At 57.0% G+C, this 25,078-nt stretch overlaps 1 protein-coding gene and 1 long non-coding RNA gene across 5 annotated transcripts; one reads left to right on the forward strand and one right to left on the reverse strand.

The window, feature by feature from the left end:
- Positions 1-309: 309 nt before the first annotated feature.
- Positions 310-5,921, reverse strand: LOC106975475 (uncharacterized). 3 transcript variants are annotated; one of them, XR_008297331.1, is made up of 5 exons: positions 5,550-5,921; positions 4,497-4,644; positions 1,848-3,398; positions 945-1,044; positions 310-846 (listed from the first exon to the last, which is right to left on the reverse strand). It is a non-coding gene; the product is annotated as an uncharacterized LOC106975475 (long non-coding RNA). The 3 variants fall into 3 exon arrangements; XR_001430313.3 differs by having other exon boundaries at positions 1,848-2,100; positions 2,468-3,398; positions 4,497-5,921; XR_008297330.1 differs by having other exon boundaries at positions 4,497-5,921.
- A 6,405-nt stretch (positions 5,922-12,326) lies between these two features.
- Positions 12,327-15,223, forward strand: TINCR (TINCR ubiquitin domain containing). 2 transcript variants are annotated; one of them, XR_008296511.1, is made up of 3 exons: positions 12,327-12,628; positions 14,848-14,920; positions 15,128-15,219. XR_008296511.1 is itself a non-coding variant. In XM_053217774.1 (2 exons), exons 1-2 carry the CDS (start codon positions 12,369-12,371, stop codon positions 15,129-15,131), a joined length of 264 nt encoding a protein of 87 aa, XP_053073749.1. In that variant the 5' UTR covers positions 12,327-12,368; the 3' UTR covers positions 15,132-15,223. The 2 variants fall into 2 exon arrangements, 1 of the variants encoding a protein (XP_053073749.1); XM_053217774.1 differs by lacking the exon at positions 14,848-14,920 and having other exon boundaries at positions 15,128-15,223.
- The last annotated feature ends 9,855 nt before the right edge of the window (positions 15,224-25,078 follow it).

The following is a 25,078-nucleotide window of genomic DNA, read 5'->3' on the forward strand; positions in this document are numbered from 1 at the left end:
CTAGGCATGGGATTGCTGGCTCCCATGGTAATTCTGTGTTTAACTTTGGAGGAACCACCTGTTCTCCACGATGTGGAAAAGTTGCGCCTTTTCCACGTCACCAACACGGGTTTTCTGGGGTTTATGACAGTCGTGTGCAGTGGTAAGGATAAACTGTGTCCATCCACGCACTGAACTGCCACCACGTGGACGGCCCTGGAGGTCACTGTGCACAGGGACAGGAGCCAGACACAGAAGGACACATCCCGCGTGACCCCACGCACAGGGGGTCCCCAGAGGAGTCCCGTCCGCAAAGGCAGAGAGTAGATGGTGGGAGCCAGGGGTGGGGTGGGGGTGGGGGGCGGGGAGTCAGTGCTTCATGGCGACAGAGTCTCAGTTTGGGGAGATGGAAAGTTCTGGACACCGCTGGTGGGGGTGGCTGCACGACAGTGTGAATGTGCTTGGTGCTGCTGACCTGTGCACTTAGAAATGGTTACATTTTATGTGTATTTTATCACAATTTAAAAAATGTTGAGAGAGAGACGCCGAGCGCGAGCAGGGGAGGGTCAGAGAGAGAGGGAGACACAGAATCCGAAGCAGGGTCCAGGCTCCGAGCTGTCCGCACAGAGCCCGACGCAGGGCTCGAACCCACGAACCACGAGATCATGACCTGAGCCGAAGTCAGACACTTGACCGACTGAGCCGCCCAGAGCCACTAAAAGTATTTTTTGAAGATGGGGGTTCTGTGGGTTACCATCGGAGCAGGAAGCACTGGGTGTGGAGGCCAGGAGGGCGGGCTCAGGATCCACCCCATCTGCCTTGTCTTCCCGCAGGGAGTTCATGGTCCCTCTGCTTTGGCCTCCTTACCTGGAAGAAGAAAACAATAGTAGTATTTACCATAAAGAGTCTTTGTGAAGATTAAGTTAGTCAAATACGTGAAAAACTCAGAATTGTTGCTGGCATACAGTAAGTGCTTAATGTTGACAGGCACTGGGAGGCCCTTCAGGAAAAGGTCCTGGGGTGCTTGCTCGTGCTGTTCAGAGAACCTGGAAGAAGTTTTGAGGCCTGGAGAGAAGGAAGAAAGAGATTATCAGCTCCCCAAATAAAACCCAAATCAGAATTAATACCTTATCAAATGTCTCCACGTCTACAAAAATGTGTCAACCTCATCAACTGCTAAATTTTGTACTCATACAGATTTCATTACATTTCAAAACAGTTGCTAGGTGAAATTTTCTCACTTTGCAGGAATTCCCAAGCCTGCATGATGATTGCCAGTCTTAAATTGTGTGTGTTACTTCTAGTCAAAAAAAATCTCAAACACAAAGTTATAAAAAGCCCTTTGGGTTTTTTAAAAAAAATACGGACACAAAAGTCGCCAGCTAGTGGGGACATAGTGCCTCTAAAGCGATTTGCCGGAGGGGCGCCTGGGGGGGCGCTCAGTCGGTGAATCGTCCGACTCCGGCTCAGGCCATGATCTCACGGTTCGTGGGTTCCAGCCCCGCGTCGGGCTCTGTGCGGACAGCTCGGAGCCTGGAACCTGCTTCGGATTCTGTGTCTTCCTCTCTCTGTGCCCCTCCCCCACTCATGCTCTGTTTCTCTCTCAAAAATAAACATTGAAAAAATTTTCAAAAAATAAAGCGGCTTTCCGGGGGTGAGGGGTGGGGCCTCCACCAATACTCCTGGTGGCGTGCCCCCCATCTCCCCCCCTCCCTGGCCCCTATTCCCACCAGGTAAGATCCCCCCCTCTTGAGTCATATGGTCACAGGATGGTGAGACATGGTTTGAATCTGGGCTGTCACCTTGTCAGGTGGGTCCACAGCTCAGCTCCGCCTTTGGAGCTGTGTGTCCTTGGGAAAGTGACTCACCCCTTCTGGAGCCCACTGCTTTCCCGTGTCTCAAAGGGGTGTGTGCTGCCTTCATCCGGGCAGGATTTGATGGATGGCCACAGCAGGCCCACCCCACCCCGTGTGCTGGCAGCCTCCTTTGCTCGCTGGGGCGCCGGGTTCTCAGCCACGGTGATCTCCTCCTGTCCCCAGAGTGCTGTGCTCATTTTGGGATTGGAGCGTTTCACACAATACTTGCAGGATAACTGGGTGTGTGCTTTTTCCTGCGGCTGCCCTAACAAATTACGACAAACGTAGTGACTCGAAACAGCACCAACTCATCATCCCCTGGTTTTGGAGGCCAGAAGCCCCACACTTCAGGGTGGGCAGGGCCGGTTCCTTGGGGAGGCTGCGGCACAGGAACAGGTGCCCTGGGTTTCCAGGTCCCCCTCCCGCGCCCTGTCCCCACCCCTCGCCTATCCGCCGCAGAGCCCGGCCTTGCCGGAGTCCCTTCTCCGACCACAGGCAGGGAAGAGCCTCTAAGTTTAAGGGTTCGTGTCATCAGATTGGACCCCCCTGGGAATCCAGGACCTCCTCGCAGCCCGACAGCGCCCGACAGACACTTGCTCGTGGGTCCACCCTGGGATGCGGGGGCCACGTACTGAGGTCACGTGGTGCTGAAGTGACAGTTCCTCCCTGCAGGCCGGACTCGAGGGTGACTCGCTACTCTGTGTGTGCGCCTCACCTTTGGAGTTGACCTCAAGGGTAACTTCCGGTGTCCCTGATGCCATCGGGGCTGGAAGTGGCCCCCGCGAAGGTGAAAGCAGTGCTGAGGCCCCCAGATCGCTCCCGGAAAGGCAGGTGACCGGGAGCAGCAGGATGGCCCGTGGCTGTTGGCTTGCTACTGGCTCGTTACTTGTTGCCACCAGTGTCGCCTCCGGCAGCAAATCCTGGCCCAACGGGACCCCGTCCTGCTCCGCGGGAAGCTCTCAGGACAGGATCCAGTGAAGTGAGGGCCGTGCCGTGGCACTGGCCACGCCGACCGCCCCTTCCGACCTTGAAGGTCGGGGCTCAGATTCCACCCACCCCGAGGTCTCCCTTCCCACCTGGTCACTGTCACACCTGCCTGTCCTCATCGCGTTCTGTCCGCAGCTGGCACCAGAATGTCAACGTCCGCAGGCATACGCTGTCTCGTTCTCAGCTGTGTCTCCAGCGGCAGGCGTTTCAAGACGTAGGTTCCCTTGTGCTTCAGGGCTGACGAGGTCAGCAGATCAGCGGACGACCGCCGCTGCAAAGATGGTCTGGGGCAGCTGGCGTGGTCAGTGGTAGAGTGTGCGACTCATGATCTGGGGGTGGTGAGATCGAGCCCTCTGCGTTGGGTGCAGAGATTACTTTAAAAAAATAAATAGGGGTCGAGGCGCCTGGGTGGCTCAGTCAGTTGAGCGTCAGACTTCGGTTCAGGTCATGATCTCACAGCTCGTGGGTTCGAGCCCCGCGTCGGGCTCTGTGCTGACAGCTCGGAGCCTGGAACCTGCTTCGGATTCTGTGTCTCCTTCTCTCTCTGCCCCTCCCCTGCTCCTGCTCTGTCTCTCTCTGTCTCAAAAGTAAATAAAAACATTAAAAAAATTTTTTTAATAAAAAATTTTTTTTTTTTTTTTAATAAATAGATAAGGGCACCTGGGTGGCTCAGTCGGTTAAGCACCTGACTTCGGCTCAGGTCATGATGTCACAGCTCGTGGGTTTGAGCCCCACATCGAGCTCTCTGCTGTCAGCACAGAATCTGCTTCGGATCCTCTGTCCCCGTCGGATGGCTCTGTCACTACCCCACTCACTCTCAAAAATAAACATTAAATAAATAAATAAATAAATAAACACATAGAAAGGCCGTTACTCACTGATGCCACAGCAGGAGCAGGGGTGGGGGCGTGCAGGGCCACACGGGGAAGTGCCCGGGTCAGTCAGGCGGAGGCGGCGGGGGTTGGGGGGTGCAGGGGGGCACAGAGTGGACAAGGACTTTACTGTGGTTTCGGCCAGCAGGAACAGTGAAGCCGGGTCAGCAGGCCCAGGACTGCTAGTCTGAGTAAGGCCAGAGGGCTCTGGGGTGTAGGGAATGGCCTAGTTGTGTGGTCCTGGGCCCTGGGGTGATAGGGCAGGGGGACATTGGCCCTGAGTGGGACAGCCTCCAGAGGACAGAGTTGGGGCTTGGGCTCTGTGATGGTTAGTTTGCATGTGAGAGGCAGTCCAGGGTGGGTCGGTGGGTCGTTTGCTATCTCGGACTTAGCTGGCCCCCGAGAGGGGCTGTGCCTCCAGGGTGAGTAAGGCCCCCAGTGTCAAAGCATCAAACAGCAGAAAATAAAGATACGGCCAATACACCTGGGCAATGGCAGACACACACTAAATGCTCATCAAGTCTCGGAGAGGAGGAAGAAAAGTACACAATAATCTTGTATTTTCAAGTTTTCCCCATGCTTGACCCCTTGTTTGGCCTGTGGGGTCTCTCTCAAGGGCTGGTGGCAAGTTCCCCCAGTTTAGTGACTGATGGGGGCCCTCAAATCCTCACGTCTCAGTGGCGTCCTCAGGAAACAGCAGGTGGCAGTCTCCCCCGAGATTCAGAGGGGACACTGCAAACGCGTTCGGACGGATGCAGTAAAGAGGCTGCCGTTTCTGTGAAGGGACTCTAGCAAGAGTTACCTGGGGCGGAGGCAGATGCCAGCTTCCCGTGCAGGTTCCCAGGCCCCAACTCAGAACTGCTGGTCTGATTCAGGCCTTCCTTCCAGTCGCCCCTGGGATCCTGACCATTGAGAAGCGCCGTGGTTTCCAGGGTATCCAGACGGTGGCCCTTGCCGGGGAGGGTTGGGTGATGAGACCAAGCCAGGCCGGAAGGTCAGACTCAACAGCTCTGCCCCTCGCCAGCTGGGTGACCTCAAGCCAGTTACCTTGAACCCCTCTGACTTGTGTCAGTGTAACAGGGGCTGCGTGATTTCTGAGGACCCAAGGAGGCGGGGCATTTACACTGCTCAGTACTCCGCACACAGCAGGTGCTTCGCCTTTGATGGTCAAGAGTGGCCTTTGATTCTTCGAGAAGAGCTACACGTACACAAGGCCTTCCACCTCCTTGCCGGAAATACCTCCCCCTAAGGATTCAGTATGTCCTTCGGACTTGGGAGGGGATGCTGCTCAGTCTCCACTTCAACCCCGCCTGTCATCTCATGATGTGGCATTAGCCGTTTGCAAAACGAGAGGCCTGGGTCTGGCCTCCCGATGCCGCGCACGGCGGGGTTAAGTGCCAGACGCCTCTGGTGGCTTCTTGCGGCCCCACAGTCCTACTCACCTCACGGCAGCCAGCTGTGACGCTGCCTGGGCGTCCCACATACCCCGCCACGGAAACCTCGCGTTAGGCGCCTGCGGGAAGGCTCGTAAAAGGCACTGAAGCTTCCCCCGCCTAGATGCTGCTGGCCGCAGAGGACCAAATATTTACCGACTCGGCTGAAATGAAACCCAGCAGGGTAGATTTCACCAGTGGCCCAGAAAACCTCCCCTCACTCCCCATCCCGGGGAAACAGGGCGCAGAGCGGGAAGCAACCCACTCGGCCAGGGTCTCCCCAGCAAGGCAAGAAGAAACATCTGGGCTCAAAGGCACAGCCCTGAACCCTTCCCTCCTCTGTTTAGCAAACGCTTCCCGGACCCTTCCTGTGAGCTGGGCTCTGTGCCAGGGACACCGCCATGACCGTGACTGAGACAGACCTGCTTTCTGATGTTCAACAGATGGCTTCAAGCAGCGGGTGGGGTGAGGCCGGCTTCCTGGAGGAGGTGACCGGAAGGGCATCTGGGGAGGGAACAGAATGCGCAGAATCCCCCAGGGGGGAAAGGGTGTGGCACCTCAAAGGAATAGAGTGAAAAGCTTGGGGACCTTGGGGTCAGACTGGGCTCTGAGGCTTGGGCTGGCCAGGGAGCAGGCCCGTGGGCGATGGCGGGGGGGGGGGGGGCGGGGGGGTCCGTGGTGGGTTTTCGGCAGTTGAGACCCCTGTCCTCCTCGCAGGGTTCAAGGGTGACCATCACTGTCTCTCTAGGCCCTTCCTGGCTTAGGGCGTTCAAATCCTCATCGTCCCCGTGCCCCTCCCCGGCCGGCCCCAAGGAAAGCGTGAGCCAAGGTGGGTTCCTGCACCAGGCTCTGGCGGAGGGCGTAGATGCGGTCCCCTCCCCGGAGACCAGAACGGAGGCTGTGGGAGCAGCGGGCTGGCAAAGCTGACGAGGTCGGTCACCCCACCCCACCTGGACTGAGTCCTGCTGGCAGCCCATGGGTGACAGGAAGGGCCAAGATGCCATCGGAGGACCGGGGACAGGAGATGCTGCTGATAAGAGGGGTGGGTAGGGAGGGGTCGTTGGAGGCACTTAGGCTCCCCTGTGGAGGAGGGCTGGGGCTCCAGAGGCAGGGCAGGGGGAGGCACGCAGGGAGGGGAGGAAGAGGGAGCAAAAGACAGAGACTTACAGAGAAGGGAGACAGAGGCTGAGCGAGACACAGAGAGAAAGGGACACAGACTCAGAGACAAAGGCCCCCCCCACGGGCCCAGAGACACCCACAGACCTGCAAAACTGTGGAGTTGAGGGGCTGCCGTGCCCCCTGCCCCCCATGCCCACCGGGTGGCGCCCAAGAGCCGCGCTCTGTGCCCTCAGCGGGCCTGCCTGCCCCGCCTGCTCCTTTCTCTCTGCCTGCCCCGCCTGCTCCTTTCTCTCTGCCAGCAGCTCCTGCACTGGTCCCCCACCCCCACCCCAGTCCGCCCCCGTCCTAGCGGGTGGCTCTGGGCCCCAGGGTGAAGGCACAGAGGTGGGGGCTGAAGCCAGGGCTGGGATCCAGGCTGTCCAGAGCCTCCCTAACCCGGCCAGGTCAGGCCAAGGCCCCGGCCTGCGTGTGTCTGTCTTGGGGTGTGTGTTTGCATTGGTCTGGGGTATGTGTGCGTCTAAGTGTGTGTTTTCACGTGGATGGGCGTGCGTGTATTTGTCTTGGAGTATGTACCTAGCAGGCCTCTTTGCCTCGAGGTGTGTGTGTGTCCCAGGGGCTGCGGTGTCTGTGTTTGTCTTGGGGCGGCGGGGGGGGGGGGGGGGGGGGGGGGGGAGGTGACTATATGCAACACGTCTCCACGACACCAGAAACCTGCCACGACCACTTCTGTTTGAGTCACCCAGGGAATCCGAGCGCTGAACCTAGGGAGCACTGGCGGATGCTCCATGGGACCTCCCAGAGAGCTAGGAACTCGTGTTCACACGCTGAGTACGATTTCGGTTCTACTAAACCTAAGCACTTACTCTGTGCCAGGCCCTTGCTGGGACACTGCTTTCATGCCGGGGGCTCAGTTTCCTCATCTGTAAAATGGGCCTAAACATTAGCACCGAACGTAGAGCTTCGCCATGAAGCAAATGAGCTGAGTGTTTGTAAAGCTCTTTGGACACAGTCTGGCCCAGCCTATGGACCAGTGGGCGTCAGAAATCATCCCACTTATTCCTTAGAATGACAAGCACATCCATTAAGCTGTGGGGTCAGTGCGAGGCCCTGAAAATCCTCCCTGCCACTCCTAGGGATTCACTGGTTGTCTTTTATTTATTTTTAAAATTTTATTTTTAACGTTTATTTATTACTTTTGAGAGACAGAGCATGAGCAGGGGAGGGACAGGGAGAGAGGGAGACACAGATTCCGAAGCAGGCTCCTGGCTCTGAGCTGTCAGCACAGAGCCCAATGCGGGGCTCGAACTCACGAACCGCGAGATCGTGACCTGAAGTAGGACGTTTAACCGACTGAGCCACCCAGGCTCAGTCTTAAAAGACCTAAATAGAGTGGATGCTCAGATATCTCTCCGCACCAAACTTCCTTTTTGGTGAAGTCTAGCTCAGTGGTTCTCAAACTCCAGTGCACAGAAAAATGAGTAGTCTAGACCGTGCTGGGTATATAAATCAGATCCAGGTGCTGTTAGTGGCACTGGGGACCCAGCAGTGAGCAAAACACACAAAAATCCTCACCCCAGGGGAGCTTCTGTTCAAGTGAGGGGGACATAATAAGTGAAGTCGATCTGTTACTCAACAGAAGTGAGTTATTATCGTTGGTTATTATCCATCAAAGGCTTTCAATACACTTAGCCATCTTGCCTTCCAGAAAGATGGTACTAACTTACACTAGCAATGGATGCCTTGCATCCTTGAAAAGTCAAATATTATCAGGGATCAGATATCTTTCTCAAATATAAGAGTGGGGGAATTCTAGAAGATTAAACACTTTTGTATGTGAGCCTGTCTTTTATAATTTCCCGCCTACATCTTCTGGGCGTCCAAAGTATCATCCATGTTCTTTGCATGTGTCTCTCTATTCTTATTTGTTTCTGACAGCTCTTTATATATGAAGGATGCCACAAGAGAGCTAGACTAGAATAACACAACTTACCAGCAGAGACCGTCGTGAGCCCTCATTTGCCAGACCTCCTAGCGATGAAATTTTATTGGGGGGGGGGCAGAGGTCCAAGAAGTGGTAGCTATGGAGGGCACCCTGACCTGAGGCAAGGCCTTTCCTAGCTAAGGATCAATGTATCCATCTTCTGAGACGCACTCAGCACTGTCAGGGTTTTTTCTAATGCATAGAATAGATCATGCCATTCCCTTGCTTCCAACCCTCCCATGGCTCCCCACTGCCCTTAGAAGAAAATCCAAACTCCGTCCCATGCCCTTCACAAAGCCATTCCTACCCCCACACCACATTCTCCCTTTGCCTCCCAGCTAGAGAGGCGCCTGAGCCCTCTCGTTAGCTCACTCCTGCCGCGTTCCAGGGGCTCTGCCCCTGCCTTCTGATGTGGCGCTGAGAACGTGATTTTTTTCCCTGGGGGGCAGGGGGGGACCTTAGCAAAAAAGCTGCCCCTTGGAACTCACTTTCTTGGTCGTAAAATGAAAAACCAAAGTGAGTACTATCACTGGTCCAGTGAGAGCAAACGCGCCCTTCAGGGGTCGGTCAAGGAGTGAACGGGACCTTTTAGGGACGGTAGAGAACGCAGCCACAGAGCGCCCACGGCTGCCACTTGGTCTAGGGACACCAATGGAGCTCCGACTGCTTACGTGGAAACTCTCACTCCCCAGATCTTTTTTCAGAAGCATTACGCACACGCCAACCAGATTCAGCCTCTGGGCTTCCAGTGTGAGAGACCCCCGATGCAAGGGGATAAAACCAGGTGAGAAATCTCTTCCGCATCACAAGAGCATCTGGGATTCCAGAATTCTGTGATGCCAGGTTCAGTGGCCATCGCTCTCCAATTCTGGAACGTTCGGGGGGATGTATTCTGCGGGTCTAGAACGCCAGGCATTCCAGGATTCTGGGAGTCCGCAACTTCAGTGGTCCCATGACGCTGAGCTTCCCAGGTTCCGGAACTCAGGGATTCTCTGAGCTTGTCACTGTCCGCCTGGGTCTCCTATAATCGCCCGTGGCAGATAATATAGTGTTTTGAGGCAGAAACCATGATCCCTTTAATCCGGCGGCCCAGGCAGAGGGCTACTGCCCACAGCCACCTGACTTTCCTAACGGCTTAATGAGAAAGTCAGAATTAATTGGAACTGGCCCCCAACACTCACAGGGCCCGGCGTGGCTGGCTTGGCCTCCGTATGCTCCCAGCGTCCCTGGGCCTCGCTCTGACCTGTTTGAGACACCAGCGGTGCGATGGGAGAGCCTGAAGCTTAGCCTGACAAGGGAGGTGGCCGGAGCCGGGGTGCCGGTCGAGCCGGCCCGTCCACCTGCCCTAGAAAGAGGGCGCACCAGCCTGGGTGCTCGTTCTCCCATTTCTGCTCTGTGGGCCTTAGTTTCTCTCCTTTGACCTATGGGCTCGGCCTCACAGTTTGCTGCGGGTTACGCGTAAATGGCTCAGCGCTTGTGCGATACTCTGCCCTCGGGCCCATGGACAGACTACCAGAAGGGACATACGGCTGGTTTGTCGTTTCAGTAGCTGTCACTAGAGAGATTATGCCATTTCGCACTGCGAACCCCAAGGCGTGAGCCTGCCCTTCTCCCAAAGCTGGGCCCAGCAACATGGTCAACGATCAAACTTCTTCATCTCCAGCAACTCGATAGATTTCGTTTTTTTTTTAAAGGGTCTTTCGTGGTAGTTTCATTTTACATTTCGTTTACTGTGAGTGAAAAGAAGCTCCGTTCATATGCTTAGAAGACATGCATATTTCCTTTCCAAAGACTGTCTTTTGCTGCTTTTTCTATTGGGTTGTTGGCCCTTACTTATTGATTTCTGGGAGCTTTTTGCATATTAAGGAAATCAGCTTTTCATCTAGCATGTCTTGGAAAGGTTTTCCTAACTTTGTCTATTGACCTAGGATGTGTGATGTGTGCACACACGTGCACACGCAGGAATTTTATATTTGTATGCCATCAATTACTAATCTTTTAATTAAAGGCTTCAGGCTTAATGTCATGCTTCAACACACTGGTATTGTTATTATTTTGAACTCCCATGTTCTCTTCTAGTAGTCTTATAGTCTCTGTCTTTTTTTTTTTTTTTTTTTTTTTTTGCAGAGGGGAGGCACATTCAGGGGATGGGGACCCACCTGAAATTTATTTTGCTTTTAGTCGCTTTTAAAATCTGCATCTGAAATCCGATGACTGTGTAACACTCTGGGTAGCAAGTGCACAGTGGCGTGATTCATGAAGTTAGGGGGCCAGCGAGCACTTGGCTAGGGTTCTGGTTCTGCCATTTTTCACTGTGTATCCTCAGAGAAGTCACGCAGCCTCTCTGGGCCTCAGTTTACTCATCTGTAAAATGGGAGATGATCGCACCAGGTGACAATTAAGAGAAGCTTTTTTTTTTTCTTTCTTTCTTTTTAAATCCTATACCTGGAACCCCATCTGTCACTGAGCAGGTGACTTTTCTGTTTGCTATTTTTGTTTTCATCTGCTTTTCTTGGAGGAGTCAAATCACACTTCTCTGTGACTACCCCCTCAGCATAGCCAATTAGTGAGCGACTATGCTTCAGGAATATTCTAAGTACTTCACCCCCAGCAATTTATCCTCATAGCAATTCCCACTGGATAGATGGGGACCTCCAGGACCAGGGAGGGTACGTCCCTTCCTCAGGAACTTCCAAGAGGCAGGGTCAGGATTGGAGCCCACACTCTGTCTTTTGCTGGCCTCAGCCTCTCTCCCTCCCTCCCTCCTCCTCCTCCCTCCCTTTCGTCCCGCCCTCCCAGCCACTGCTGGAGCAGGACTTCCCAGGGAGCCCAGGGAAACTGGCTTCTAAGTACAGACTTAGCGTCATTGAGGTCAAGCCAGAATCCTGGATACCAGAACCGGTCCGTTCTGTCCTGGCAGGTATGACAGTGGGTAGGGGCAGGCAGCAATCGGGGAAGGCTTTTGGGAAGAGGGCGCTTGGATCAGTGTGACTGCAGAGGCCAGCTGGGCCTGAGAAAGGGATTGCAAGGTGGGGGGGGTGGGGGGGAGAGAACAAGCAAGGAATTGGGGGTAGGCGATCCCCGCTCACAACCCCTTGTGGTTGATACTGGCCGTAAGTCTTGACTCCCGTTTCTCCCCACTAGGCACACATTGAACTAATAGTTGGTGACCGTGGGCAGGTGCCTCCTTAGTGGGAGCGTTGAACTCCTACTCATCTGCCAAAGCCCAAGCTCCGATGCCCACCCATCTGGGAAGCCATCCCCACCTCCTGGCCTTTCCCAGCCTGGGAGCTCCTCCTTCTCAAGCCCTGAGTGCACAGGGCCGGGAGTGTCTGTGTCCTGCTCTATGTCCCCACCTCCCCAACCGGGAGACCTCCGAGGGCAGGACCCTAGGTTGAGACTTCTCTGCTGCCCAGCACTGCCCAGACCAGCCCACACCCAGACTAGGTGCTTGTTGTATGTGTCTCGAAGGAAATAAGGGAATAAATGGGTAACAAGCGTAAACTCCAGTCACTTCCTTCCAATGCCCACAGCCTTCCAGGGGTCCCATCTCCCTGGGAGTAAAGGCCCAAGTCTTCCTCCCCTCCCCCCTCGCCTGTCTTTTTAACCTCCCTCCCTCCTGCCCCCGCCCCGCCACCGCTCCAGCCAGAGGCCTCCTCCGCACCGTTCCTCCAGGACCGGTCGGGACCCTGCCCCGGGGCCTTTGCACTGGCCGCTCCCTCCTCCGCCCGCAGGAGGACCCTTCCCAGGGCCGGCGCGCCCCCCTCGTCCCTCACGGCTCGGTCCGGACGCCGCCTGCTCAGAGACGCCTCCCTTGACCCTCGCCTCGGTCTAAGATGGCCCGCCAGGCTCCCCTCTTGCTCCCTTCCCTCCCCTCGGGCCGACGCCTCGCGTGTGTCCAGACTCATCTGCGTGACGCGCTCCTTTCGGGGCGCCCTTGGCGCGCAGGTGTCCGGGGCGCGTCTCCGCCGGAGCGAGGGGGCGGCGGCGAGGGGCCCCGGCCGGGCGCCGCCGCCGCCGCCGCCGCCGCCGCCGCCGCGTCCCGCCCTCCGGGGCCCCCGCCCGCTCGCCGGGCGTGCCTGGACGGGCGGGCGGGCGCGGGCGGGCGGCCGGGCCGGGGCCGGAGCGCCGGGCGCGCGCCATGGAGGGGCTGCGCCGGGGCCTGTCGCGCTGGAAGCGCTACCACATCAAGGTGCACCTGGCGGACGAGGCGCTGCTGCTGCCGCTCACGGTGCGGCCGCGGGACACGCTCAGCGACCTGCGCGCGCAGCTCGTGGGCCAGGGCGTGTGCTCCTGGAAGCGCACCTTCTACTACAACGCGCGGCGGCTGGACGACCACCAGACGGTGCGCGACGTGCGCCTGCAGGACGGCTCCGTGCTGCTGCTCGTCAGCGACCCCAGGTGGCGGGGCGGGGGTCCCGGGGCGGGGGGAGGCGGGAGGACCGGGGGCGGGGGTCCCGGGTGGGGCGCGGGGCGGGGCTGCAAGGAGGCGGGAGGGCCACGGGCTGGGGTCCCCGGTGGGGAGCGGGGGCTGGGGTCCCCGGGCCGGGAGGCGGGCGCAGGGCCTCTCCAGGGCCTGAGCGCCGGCTACTGTGGGAAGCAGCTGCCAGGAGGCGGGAGGCCGGCACGCAGGGGCCTGGCCCCCCTTCGCGGTGCCTCTTCTCTGGCTCTGCCCCCTCTCTCTGACCTGCCCTGCCTTCCTTGCCGTCCCTCCGCCCCAGTCTCCTTCCTCTCTCGGTGGCGCTGGCCCTGTGTGTTTCACTTCCGGTCACTCTTCCGGTCTCCGTCCCTCTGTCCGTGGCCGTCTCTGCTGCTTGGGCCTGTGTGACCCTCTTGTCTCTCTGCGTCTCTCTGCCTTCCCTGCCATCCCCCACAGTCCTGCCCACACGCTTCTTGCCAGCACTCTGACCCGGCCATCTGAGTTTTCCAAAAGGGTGCCCAAAGGGGTGTCTCTGCCCAAGGAGGGGTCTGCGCAGAAGGGCATCTGGGACAGGCACGCACATGGAGAGGCCTGGGGCGGCTCCGGGAGATGGTGAAGGCTGCCGTGTGGCAAGAGGGACAAGGAGGTGGTAGACGTGGGCAGGGGTTGGTCCCAGGGCAGAGGCGGGCTTGGAAGTGTGGGCAGGGGATGGACTGAAGCCAGATGTGTAACCGTGGTTTACGGAGGTCACACTTGCCGGGTTTGGCCCTTGAGGTTTGATCTGCAAGCCTGGGGTGATGCTTTGAGAGCGGGAGCCTCAGAAGCCGGTCCTGGAGGCTCCAGGTTGCAGGGACAGCCGCCTTCCCCAGGTCCTCTGGAAGGAGGGTCTCAGGGGTGGGGTGATTTGAGAGTGGAGGGATGGGGGCTGTCATTTTACATGTTTATTTTATGTATTTTGAGAGGGGTGGTGAGCGGCAGAGGGAGAGGGAGGGAGAGAATCTCTGGGCGGATAGCGTGGAGCCCAACGCAGGGTTTGAACTCATGAGCCGTGAGATCACGACCTGAGCCAAAATCAAGAGTCAGAGGGTTAACTGACTGGGCCACCCAGGTGCCCCAAGGATTGTTTTTATTTTATTTTATGTTATTTTATTTTTTTTATTTTTTATTTTATTTTAATTTAATTTTATTTTATTATTATTTTATTTTATTTTATTTTATTTTTTAAGTGTATTTATTTTTGAGACAGAGAGAAAGAGAAAGTGCAGGTGGGGGAGGGGCAGAGAGCGAGGGAAAGAGAGAATCCCAAGCAGGCTCCACACTCTCAGTGCAGAGCTCCGTGTGGGGCTCAAACCCACGAACTGTGAGACCATGACCTGAGCTGAAGTCTGGTGCCTAACCAACGGAGCCACCCAGGTGCCCCCTGTGGGTTGTCATTTTAAACAGGGTTGTAGGGACAGCTTCACTGAGGAGGTGACAGTTTGAGTAAAGTCTTGATGGAGGTGAGGGAGGGAATCAAGTGGATATGCAGGCAAAGAAAAGTTTGGGCAGAGGGCACAGTTCGTGCAAAGGCTCTGGGGCAGGACCAGGCTTGGTGTGTTGGAGGAACAGCGAGGAGGCCTATGTGACTGGAGCAGAGTGAGCGAGGGGGAGAGAGGGAGGAGGGGTGGCCATGGAGGGGTGGAGGCAGATCATGGAGGACCTTGGGGGACCTCACGGAGGACTTGGGTTTTTACCGTGAGGGAGATGGGAACCCTGGAGGGCGGTGGGCAGAGGAAAGGAGGCTCTACTCAGGCGCCCTCTGGTGTCCACTGCAGGGAGGACAGACTGGGGGGGGGGGGGGAGTTGAGGGCAGAAACCTGGGGACCAGGGCAGAGGTCCAGGTAAGCAGTGGTGGAGACTGAACTACGAGAGAGCCAACTCACTGTTTTTCCAACACTCTAGGCAGGGTCCTGCCTCCGGGCCTTTGCACTGGCTGTTCCATCCGCCTGGAATGCTTTCCACCTGCCCTCCTCCCTTACTCAGTGCTTTCAGGCCTTAGTTCGGGTATCGTCACAGTTCAGTCTTCCCTGATGACCCGGTTTAAAATTGCATCCCGCTGATAGGGCCCACCCCCACCCCTGCTCTGTCTCTCTCCCTAGCACTTATCAGCAGCTGACGTCTTTACGTCGCATCAGTTTTTTCACCTCATCTCCTCCCCCAGGCTGTAAACTCGATGAACACTCTATTGTCCCTCCTGCTCTCTGCCATGTTCCCAGTTCAGTGCCCGGCACATAGTAGGTCCTCAACAAATATTTGTTCAGGGGCTGCTTAGCACATCTTCCCGGAGCCCTGGCAGTGCCTGGAAGTGGGGGGCGGGAGGTGAGTCCTGGGCGGGTGCTTGAAGATGCGTTGGCGGGACGTTGAGCAGATCACGGCCGTGAGTGCCAAGATGAGGGCTGCATTTGGCCTGCCACATGTGTCTTCCTGTCCCCGTCTTTCAGGTAGTTGGCGGAGGTGGAGGCGTGACGTGGTGGAGGTGACGGCTGAGGGAGCAGGTTGGGGCAGGAGCCCCGACTTCACTCTGGGTAAATCTCCAGTACTGTGTCTTTTTTTAAAAAAAGATTGATTTGCTTTTTTATTTATTTAAGTTTACTTATTTATTTTGAGAGAGACAGTATGAGGGGCAGAGAAAGAGGCAGAGAGAGAATCCCAAGCAGGCTCCACGCTGTCAGCACGGAGCCGGATGCGGGGCTCGAACTCACAAAACCGTGAGATCGTGACCTGAGCCAAACCAAGAGTCAGCCACTTAACTGACCGAGCCGCCCAGGCGTCCAAAAGATTTTTTTTTTTCTTAAGTAACCTCTACACCCCATGTGGGACTCAAACTCACAACTCTGAGATTAAGAGTCGCTGTACCGACTAAGCCAGCCAGATGCCTCTGTCCCTACTACAGAAAGGACACTGTAGAGTGTAGAGACCACAGATGTGGAAACTGAGGCCCAGAGAGAAGGGACTCCCTTCTGTTGACTATCACCCCACGGCACACCCTCATGATTTTTGCCCCCTGGGTAAGGATGTGGGCCTTACTCTCTCACTTACCAGTAGACCAACATCTGTTGCCCCTAGCTAGCAGGAATGATGTTGCCCCGACTTGCTGTGTGACCTCGGGCAAAGCACTCCACGCTGGGCTTCTTAGGAGGCAAGAGTGGGGTCTGGTCGAGAGGGTCGGTTGAATTGCACTTTGCCTGCAATTCTTGAGACGGTCACCAGGGGGCTCCAAACAGCCAGGCTCCTGCCATCCCTGTGTCCCCGCCTCCCGGTAGGCACCGGGGCCAGCGGGAAGGAGATGGCTACATGTGTCACCCGCCCAAGTCGAGGAATGTTAGAGAAAGGGAAGAAGGAAAACTGGACAGACAGCTGGTGTTTCACCTTTCCACGGGCCTGGATTGAAATTGTTCTGTTCCCTCCGTGCTGCTGTTGCAAGTTCCGGGCTGTGACGTCCCGGCCTGACCAGCTGATGCCTGCTGCCCCAGACATACCTGATCACACCCAGGGGGAGCCCCGTCCCTGACGCCCACCTGGGATGTTGCTACTCCAGCCCAGGCAGCGGGAAGGAGCCTGTGTGACCCCGAGGCCGTGGCTCCCCGCTGGGGGCCTCCAGTGTGCGGGGCCTCCAGTGTGCAGTCTGCAGTGGGACCCCCGGTGCCATCTTGGAAGGCTCCCGTGTGCAGCCAGAGGGTATGATCCGAAGAGACGCACAGAGGGGAGAGGCGAGGCGCGCGAGGACGTCATCCCTTCACCTTGGACGTTCTCTCGGCCACACCTTTGCCCAAGCTGTGCCCCCTGCCTGAAGCACCTTTCGTGCTCCTCTCGGCCACTCCAGCTCACCTGAGATTGCAGCCTCCTCCGGGACGTCTTCTCGGATTCCCTTCTCACCAGTCAGTGAGCACTCTGTCCTCCTTGGGGCCCACCCCAAGCCCCCTGTACTGCGAACAGCCTTTGCGTGGGGGCCCGAGGGTGCAGCCAGTTACTGGCGAAATCTCAAATGGCTACAGGTGGAGACTGGGGGGACCCCAGCCCTCTCACCCCCGCAAGGGTGCCCACTCCCTCGGCGGTGTCCTCCTTCCCCTGAATCCCACTGCCTTGTTCCTTACACGGGGTCTCCCCGTTGGGTCTGAAGGGGTCTGGTTGAATGGGTGGGGTTGGGGGGTGCTGGGCCGCGTAGAGCCATGAGGCACAGGTGGTGATCACGGGGGCATCCCAGGCGACGTGGTGTGGGAACTCTGGGGACAGGACCCTCTGGGTAGAAGGCTGGGCCCCAGCTGGACAGGAAGGGAGGGGGCTCTTGGGGACCACCCAGCTCCACTCGTCGGCCTCCACTGCGTGCCCCAGTCGGTGCCCCATCCTCGGCCGGCCTCGACTTACTGGAGACGGACCACCGCGTGGTGGCGGCTGGGATTATGGCCTGTTTTACAGATGGGGTGTCCGAGGTCATCCTTCTCGGGGCGGCTGCCCCAGCAGCCCCTGAACGGAGGGGTCCCAGCCCAGGCGGAGGTCCCTGATGGAGGAAGGGGAGGGTTACCTGCTTCTTGACTGAAGGTGGGGGCGGGGGGGTGGAGGGAGCGTTTCAGGCCGTTTTGACATTTAACAAACACTATGCAAATCACATGCAAATCACCACCCATTTCTTAAGCCTCGACAGCTCAGGCGTGTTCTGAGATAGTAATGCTGGACCTGGCCGTGGCGGTCGCCTGGGGGAGGGGTTCAAAGCCTCTCCCTTCCCCCTTCCTCCCTTCCTCCCCTCCCGTCTCCCGTCTCTCCCCCTCCTTCCCTTTCTTCCTGTTACCACTTTTCTTCCTTCGTCACTTGGGTTGTTGGATGCCTCCCAGTCCTGAGGCGAATGCAAAGAGCCACAGAAGCAGCTCCCGTGTTCCCGTTTTCCAGATGGGGAAGCAGAGCTGCAGGGAGGCACAAGCCTGGCCTGAGGTCCCAGAGCCACATGCAGAAAGCGGTGCCCCCACCGCATGTCGTCACGGACTAAAATGGACAGAGCCTGTGACCCAGGAAGGAGAGGGGACAGTGGCTGGAGCCGGCAGGACTCTGAGGAGGCTCCAGGCCTGGCAAGGCTGGCAGAGCTCCGTGAAATCATCCTACGGTGTGGTTTGCCCTTGAGTGGCCACCGCGACCTTGGATCTGGAGAAACCTGGCACCGCCTGATTCTACCCCTCGGGTCCTCCTTTCTCCTGCTACTCCGTCAGCATGGCCTTTGAATTCCGCCCCCCTCCAGCTGGCATGCCCTGCCTTCTCTGTTTGGCAAACTCCTAGTCATCCTGCAAAGCCCAGCTACAATGCCCCCTTGTTCGTGCGGTCATTTCTGATCCTCCACGAAGAGTCTCCGTTTCCCTCTGGGCTTCTGTTACCCCAGGTCTCTCTCTGGTCCAGCCCTGACCCCTTGAGGCCTGTAGGGTCACTGCCCACTCGGGCACAGTTCTGGCACCTGCCTGGGAATGACACGGCTCCAGACCTTTGCATGTGCACACTCTGTGCCCAGAATGCCCTTTCTGGTCTGTTCCACCTGGCACGCTCCTACACTCTCAAGGTCCTCGCACGAATGCCCCACCGCTGTGAGCGCTCTGCCGTGCTCCCAGTCGGCCTCCGGGTCCTGCAGCCTCCAATCCCACTGGGCTGGGCTTCGTGCGTGGAACTAGGGGGTGTCTCCCTCCTCCCAGCCTGACAGATCCTGCCTGGGGCCCCGGGATCACATCAGCAGGTTGGGACCGGGCAGAGAAGGGCCCTCTTCGCGAGTGTATGAATAAAAGATCACGTGAAAACAAGGTCAAGTTCAAGTCCCCTAACTTGGTCTTGGGGCTTCTGCCCGGGAGTGCCTGTCTCGGCCTCCCCTCCAGGACCGTGCAAGCTCTGCCCTCCCCAGGAACACCCTTTCCCTCGACTCCTATTCTGGCTGACCCCAACCAGGTCGCCCGGGTCACCCCTCTCTGGGCTGTGAAAAGAGGGGAGGCCTGGTCCCTCCCCCCACCCCCGCCCCGGGGCCTCTCAGGCTCCCGGCTCCACCCCAGGAGCAAGTCTGGGCGGCAAGGAGTTTCGAGTGAGACTTGGCAGCCACCACCTCCCGCGGGGGCCCAGCGCGTCCCAGGGCGGGGCCACCTCCCGCCCCGGCTGCCCGCTTGGTTTGTGCTCCCAGAGTTCCGGGGGCCGGGGAGGGGGTTCCGGGGCGGCGAGTAAATCCAGGCGGTTCCCAGAGGAGGCATCAGTCGCCCAGCCAGAACCTGCCGGCGTGCAGACTCCCAGAGCTGGTTCTCGGCCCCACTCCCTCCGCGACGCCCAGCCAGGTCTTGGCATTCGCTGAGTCTGTTCCTTTGTTCACCGGGCACGTACTGAGCGTACTCCGTGTGCCTGGCCCCGTGCTGGCTGCTAGAGAGACCAAGACAGACCCTGCTCCAGCTGCCACAGACGGCGGGACAGGTTGTTCACTGCACAAAAGCACCCAGCTGAGGGCTGAGAGGGCCCCAGGAAGGGGATACTTTTTTACAATTCACACAATGTCTCCTATTCAGGTGAGTGGTGGTCCTGATACACACACACACTTTCCATCCATCCATCCATCCATCCATCCATCCATCCATCTGTCTCTGTGTCTCATTTCACTGCTTTTTTTCTTTTTTTCTTTCTCTTTTTTTCTTTTCTTTTTCCCCCTTCTTTCCTTTTTCTCTTTTCTCTTTTTTTTCCCCCCACTGTGTCTCTTTATCTCTGCCTCCCTCCAAGATCTCTACCTGGGTCTCTCCGTTCGTCTCTATCTTTGTCTCTCTGCCTCTCTTTCTCCCCACATCTCTGGCTGCTTATCTCTCTCTGTCTCTCACACCCCCTATCCGAAAGGAACCTCCCGCATGCCCTGAGCATGACCTCGGGGGCATTTTCCAAAGCTGCTGGGCTGGTGAATCGCAGTCACTGATTGAACACCTCCGATCGTCAGCACGCTGGGGACGGCGTGGTGGCCCAAACACCACCTGTTGGCTCTCATGAGACTGCAGGGCCAGCAGAAGACCCACGAAGCTACGGGGAGGAGTCCGCTCCTGGGATCCCAGAACCCCCCACCTCTGGGCTAAGCCCACAGTCCTCCACCGAAAGACCTTGGGGATCCTTGTCCTTCTCTGGGCCTGTTTCCCCACCTGCCCGGGGAAGGAGTGCCTGGGCCAGGAGCTGCTCGCGTGGTATCGGCTGTTTGTTGGCAGAGAAATCCTGACTCACCCCCACCCCCAACTGGGTTTGAAAGAATCCTCCAAGGGGGAAACAGTTGTAAGAAGAAACAAAACAATAGCAGACTCAGCTGCCCAGCCTACCATCTGACTCACCTGGCGTGGAAGCAGCCTTACTGCCAGTCCCCAAGAACGTGAGAGAAACTTGCCTGTCCCTTCCCCTGATGGCCCCTGGTACCCACTGCAGGCTGCTGGCCTCACCCTGAGGGCTCCAGACCTGGCTCTACAGGGCTCCCGACTTGGCACTGACCTCACCCCTGTGCTCCGACCTCCAGACCCACTCAGCCTCTTGCTGTTGCTGGGTCCCACATGGGAGAAACTCTTCCTAGCCACAGGGCCTTTGCATGTGCTGTTCCTGTGTACGCAGCCCCCTCTCACCACCTTTCATCTTCCGACTTGCAGGCTCAATGTCACTTCCTTGAGGAGGCCCTAAACAAGTCACGTCCCCCCAGTTTCGCATTCTCACACCATCCTGTTTCTTTCCTTTGTCGCATTAATTATTTACATTATTACTTATGCAGTATGTATTTTTCCCACGAGCCTGTGACACTACAAAGGCTGGGACGGGGTCTCATCTGGTCACTGCTGGATCCCACAGCATTTAGTAAGGGAGTGGGGAGCCGGGAACACCCTCCCTTCCCAGGCTCAGTGAGGGACCCCTGCCGTCAGCACTGTGTCCGGCTCCAGCTGGCCAAGGGGCACAGAGGCTTGGGATTAGGATTCCATGCGCTCTGGCTCCTGCCACTGTGATAAATGGGAACAATTCAGAATTAATTATTGACCGCCCCGCTGAGCTGGCCCGATGTGGACAGATAATGTGCCCTCGCCATCATGCCTGCCCAACATTTCTCAGGAGTTTCTAAGAGGTTGAGAGGCAGCTGGCTGGGGGGAGAGGCCCGGAAGACACTGGAGCCAGATGGAGCTGGGTGCAAAGCCTGGCTCTGTGGGGCTGTTTTGGGCAACCCACTTTCCCTCTCTGAACCTCAGTTTGCTTAGGATTCGTTGCAGGAATCACCTTAACAGAGCGGAGCACGCAGTGGTTCTACAATAAATGCTGCAGAATCTGTGAGTCGACTCTGGAGGCCTAATTCTTCCCCCTGACCCTGGCCGAATAAACCAGAGTCAGGGTGGGAGGCAGAATCCTTACCCACAGGTGGCTCTGCCCCCCCTTAGATGGTGAGCCATGGCAGATGGCAAACATAGATCTGGGTTGTAAGAACTGATCCAAGGCAACGACCACAAAGGAGCAACTGTCTGAGTTACTACTTCCTTTTCCTTTAGATTCCAGATTGCCCCACCCCACTGCAAGGACACAGCATCCCCTGGTGGGCAGTGAGTGAAAAGGCCGCTGCATTAGAATTTAAATGCCTAGTAGAAAGGCATTTAAATGGTAGAAAGATCATGGAAGCCACGGATGTAATTTAGAACTTTCTGGTCGGGGCGCCTGGGTGGCGCAGTCGGTTGAGGGTCCGGCTGCGGCTCAGGTCATGATCTCACGGTTCAGGGTTCGAGCCCTGCGTTGGGCTCTGTGGTGACAGCTTGGAGCCTGCTTGGGATTCTGTGTCTCCCTCTCTCTCTGCCCCTCTCCCGCTCATGCTTTCTCTCTGTCGTCTCTCAAAAATCAATAAACCACAACAAATGTTTTTAAACTTTCCGGTAGCCACAAGAGGAAAAAAAAAGTGAAAAGAAACAGGTGAAATGAATTTTGATATCTTTTTTAAAAAAATTTTTATTATTTACTTTTGAGAGGGGGGAGGGCCAGAGAGAGAGGGAGACACAGAATCGGAAGCGGGCTCCAGGCCCTGAGCTGTCAGCACAGAGCCCGACGTGGGGCTTGAACTCACAGACCATGAGATCATGACCTAAGCCCAAGTCGGACGCTTAACTGACTGAGCCACCCGGGCGCCCCAATTTTGATCTGTTTTCTTTAACTCAATACAGCCAAAACGTCAGTTTAACATGCAATCGATATAAACAATTGTTAATGACCTATCTTAACATTCTTTTCCCACCAAGTCTTTAGCACCTGATGTGTGTTTTCTGCTTGGAGAACATGTCGATTTGCACTAGTCACATTTGAAAGGCCAGTGGCTCCCACACTGGACAGTATGGGATCAGGGAGTACGGTTCCATCGCCCGCGTGGACCAGCGCGGTCCCCTCTGCTCGGGTTCCCTCCTCCCCCACCCGTACAAGGTGGGGTCCTCTTCCCGGAAGCAGCCACTAGGGGGCGGCCGTAAGCACCCGAGTCAGGTCCCCGACCTCCTTTGATCTCATTGCCCTTGGAGGTAGGTCCTGCGGGGGCCCTGGGGGCCACAGGATTCGGGCTTTTATCCCAAGGAAGGTGGGAGCCCCGGAAGGCCGTCGAGGGTTCAAATCCCGCCTCTGCGTTCTTTTAGCCAAGTAACCCGAGGCCCGTGACTTGCCCTTCTGGGCCTGTTTCCCAGCTATAAAATCAGTCCAGGGGCCCCTGGGTGGCTCAGTTGGTTAAGTGGCCAACTTCAGCTCGGGTCGTGATCTCACGGTGCGTGAGTTCGAGCCCCGCGTCGGGCTCTGTGCTGACAGCTTAGAGCCTGGAGCCTGCTTCAAATTCTGTGTCTCCCTCTCTCTCTGCTCCTTCCCCGCTCATGCGCTTGTCTCTCTCTCCTTCAAAAATTTAAAAAAAAAAAAAAAAATTTAAAATAAATAAATAAATAAAGATTTAAAAAGTTAAAAAAAAAATAAAAATAAATCAGTCCAGTAATAGACCATCCGTCCTCTGACAGCTTCTGGCCTCAGGATGCTTACTTAGGAGCTCCAGCCTCCTCGCAGCTATCAGGACCCGGATAAGGTGAGGCCAGAGAGGCACCACGGACTCTCCACACAACTTAAGAGGTGACGCCAAAGTCAGCCGTCTGGATAAGTACTATTTTGATAGCACATTTAAAAAGCACAACGAAGAGATAAAAAGTGAAAACTACTCCCAATGAATGCAAAAACATCTACAATGAACAAAGTATCAAAGTGCTAAGTATTGACAGGCACTCACCCCGCACCGGCTCCACCCTGCCTCGCTTGCCTCGCCCTATTCCGGGTTCTGCGGCACCTGGGAGGCCCTGCCTCTGCACAGCCTCCCCTCCCCGCCGTAAAGGCTTCTGATTAAACCTTAATTCTCCATGATTAAGCCCAGGGATCTGGGGGCCCAGCCGCACCGAAGGAGAGAGGCCCTGGCAGGGGCAGGCCAGGCTGGGCCTCCCTGGGGGAGAGGGGAGACCGGGAGGGAGGCCGCTGAGTGGCTGGAGCGGAAGCCGGAACTTAATGAGCCCCTCAGGATTAATTACGGGGCCCAGGAGCAGGCTGAGAAATCCACTACCCGAGTCTTTCCCAGACTCCGGGCTTCCCTCCTTCGCTCCATCATTTCCCGCCCCCCCCCCCAAACCTCCTCCCCATTCTTTTCCAACAAAATATATTTATTTTAAAAATGCACCTTTATATCCTACCGTGGAAACCCAGATATATATTTTTTTGAGCGGAGTAGATGGTGTCCATAAATTTGGGAGGATATACATTGAAATGAATATATAACTGTTAAAAAATGATCTGCGTGGTCCTGGTTGGAACCGTAGTAACAGCAGCCGCCCTGTGAGTACTTGAGTATGCGCTGAGTGTTTACACAGTTGGCTCAGCTCTTCTTGTCCTAACAGTAGCTCTGGGGGTGCCAGCTCTCATGACCCCCCACTTTGCAAGTGCTTCTCGGACTCTAGGATCTGCGTTCCTGAGCCCCGCTGTCTGCATCAGGGTGGGTTCTGACTTGAGATCTTGTCCTGCAAAGCCCCACCAGGCTGCTCTGTCCAGAGGGAGCCACTCTGGGTTCCAGCTGAGACCAGACTTTGTGACTTTTTTTTTCTCTTTCTGCCTCCAAGCATTCACCTCCACAAGGAATGCCTTTCCTTCTGGCGTGTGCGTCCTCCTCGGTCTTCAAAACTCAGGGCGCAAGTCTGCCTGCAGGAGGCTTTCTTTGTGAACCCCACACTGAGGCTTCACCCACCCCACCGTGGGCACCCTGTCTTCCGCCCAGCCTGACCCCTCGGGCGGGTAGGATATCAGTAGTGGGGGAGGGGGGCACCCGTGGCTCTTGGAGTCTGTGGGGAGAGGGGCCCCCCGCTTGTCCTTCGTCTCCCTCCTTCAAGCACCGTTATCTCTCCATCTCACAGGGCATGACACTGAGGCTGGGGAGAACCAACCTAAGTCACACACCAGGGGGGCGGGGGACAAGGTGACAAGGTGACTCAACTCTGACGCTGGTGACAGGAGTCGCCTCCGGGGTCCACGGCCCCTCCCCCGTTGTGCAGATGGGGAAACTGAGGCGCTGAGAGGCAAACCGGCCTTGCTGAGGTCACACAGCCGGTCCTCAGGGTGGAGATGGAGATAGTGCCATTGTCAGAGGGGGAGTGGATCTGGAAGGGCAAGGTTACAAAGGCAGCAATAGTGTTATGGGAGGAGGAGCGGGGGTGGGGGGGGTGGGGGGGCAAGAAGGGGGGAGGAGGGTGGGACCCACGGGGACACCGAGGCTCCGCCCCCTTCCCTGTCTCTTCTCCACCTCCCTCTCTGGGCCTGTTTCTGGTCAGCTGGCTGCCGGGGTGGGGTTGGGGGGGAATCTCACCATTTCCTTGGGGCAAGGGAATTAAACAGTGCCAAGCGGGGCAAGGTGACCCCTGAGGGACAGCCGGCCAACCCCCCAGGCTTTCTCTGGCCACGAAAGATCCAAAATGCAGGTGGGAAGACTTAGGTCCTCCTGTCTCTCTCTCTCTCTCTCTCACCCCCGCCCCTCAATTTCATAACACCCCCAGACCCCTGGCCTCATGTTTAATTCATTTCACGGCTAATTAGAGCCAGGCTGGGGGAGGGGCATGGTGACCTTGGCCTCCCCCCACCCCACCCTTCCTGCCGCTGGGGTGACCGGGGAACGGTGGGGGCAAATTCAAGGGGCTCTGTGTCCCCCTCTGCACCCCCAGCCTCCCAGCACCTCCTCCCAGGGAGCATGCTCCTCATGGCTCGGGAAACTGTGGGTGGCAGGGGGCAGGAGGGGCAGGCAGGATGGGGACGAAGAGGTGGGATTTCCAGCTCAGGCCAACTGCACACCAGGGTCAGGATGCTCCTTCTGTCCCGCCCTCCCGTCCACGGATCGGGATTGATAAAAA

Source organism: Acinonyx jubatus, chromosome A2 (genome assembly GCF_027475565.1).
Source record: "Acinonyx jubatus isolate Ajub_Pintada_27869175 chromosome A2, VMU_Ajub_asm_v1.0, whole genome shotgun sequence".
Taxonomy (NCBI): domain Eukaryota; kingdom Metazoa; phylum Chordata; class Mammalia; order Carnivora; family Felidae; genus Acinonyx; species Acinonyx jubatus.

What these genes read in the sequence shown, in the direction of transcription:
- TINCR (XM_053217774.1), top strand. Translation starts at nt 12,369, where the DNA reads ATGGAGGGGCTGCGCCGGGGCCTGTCGCGCTGGAAGCGCTACCACATC.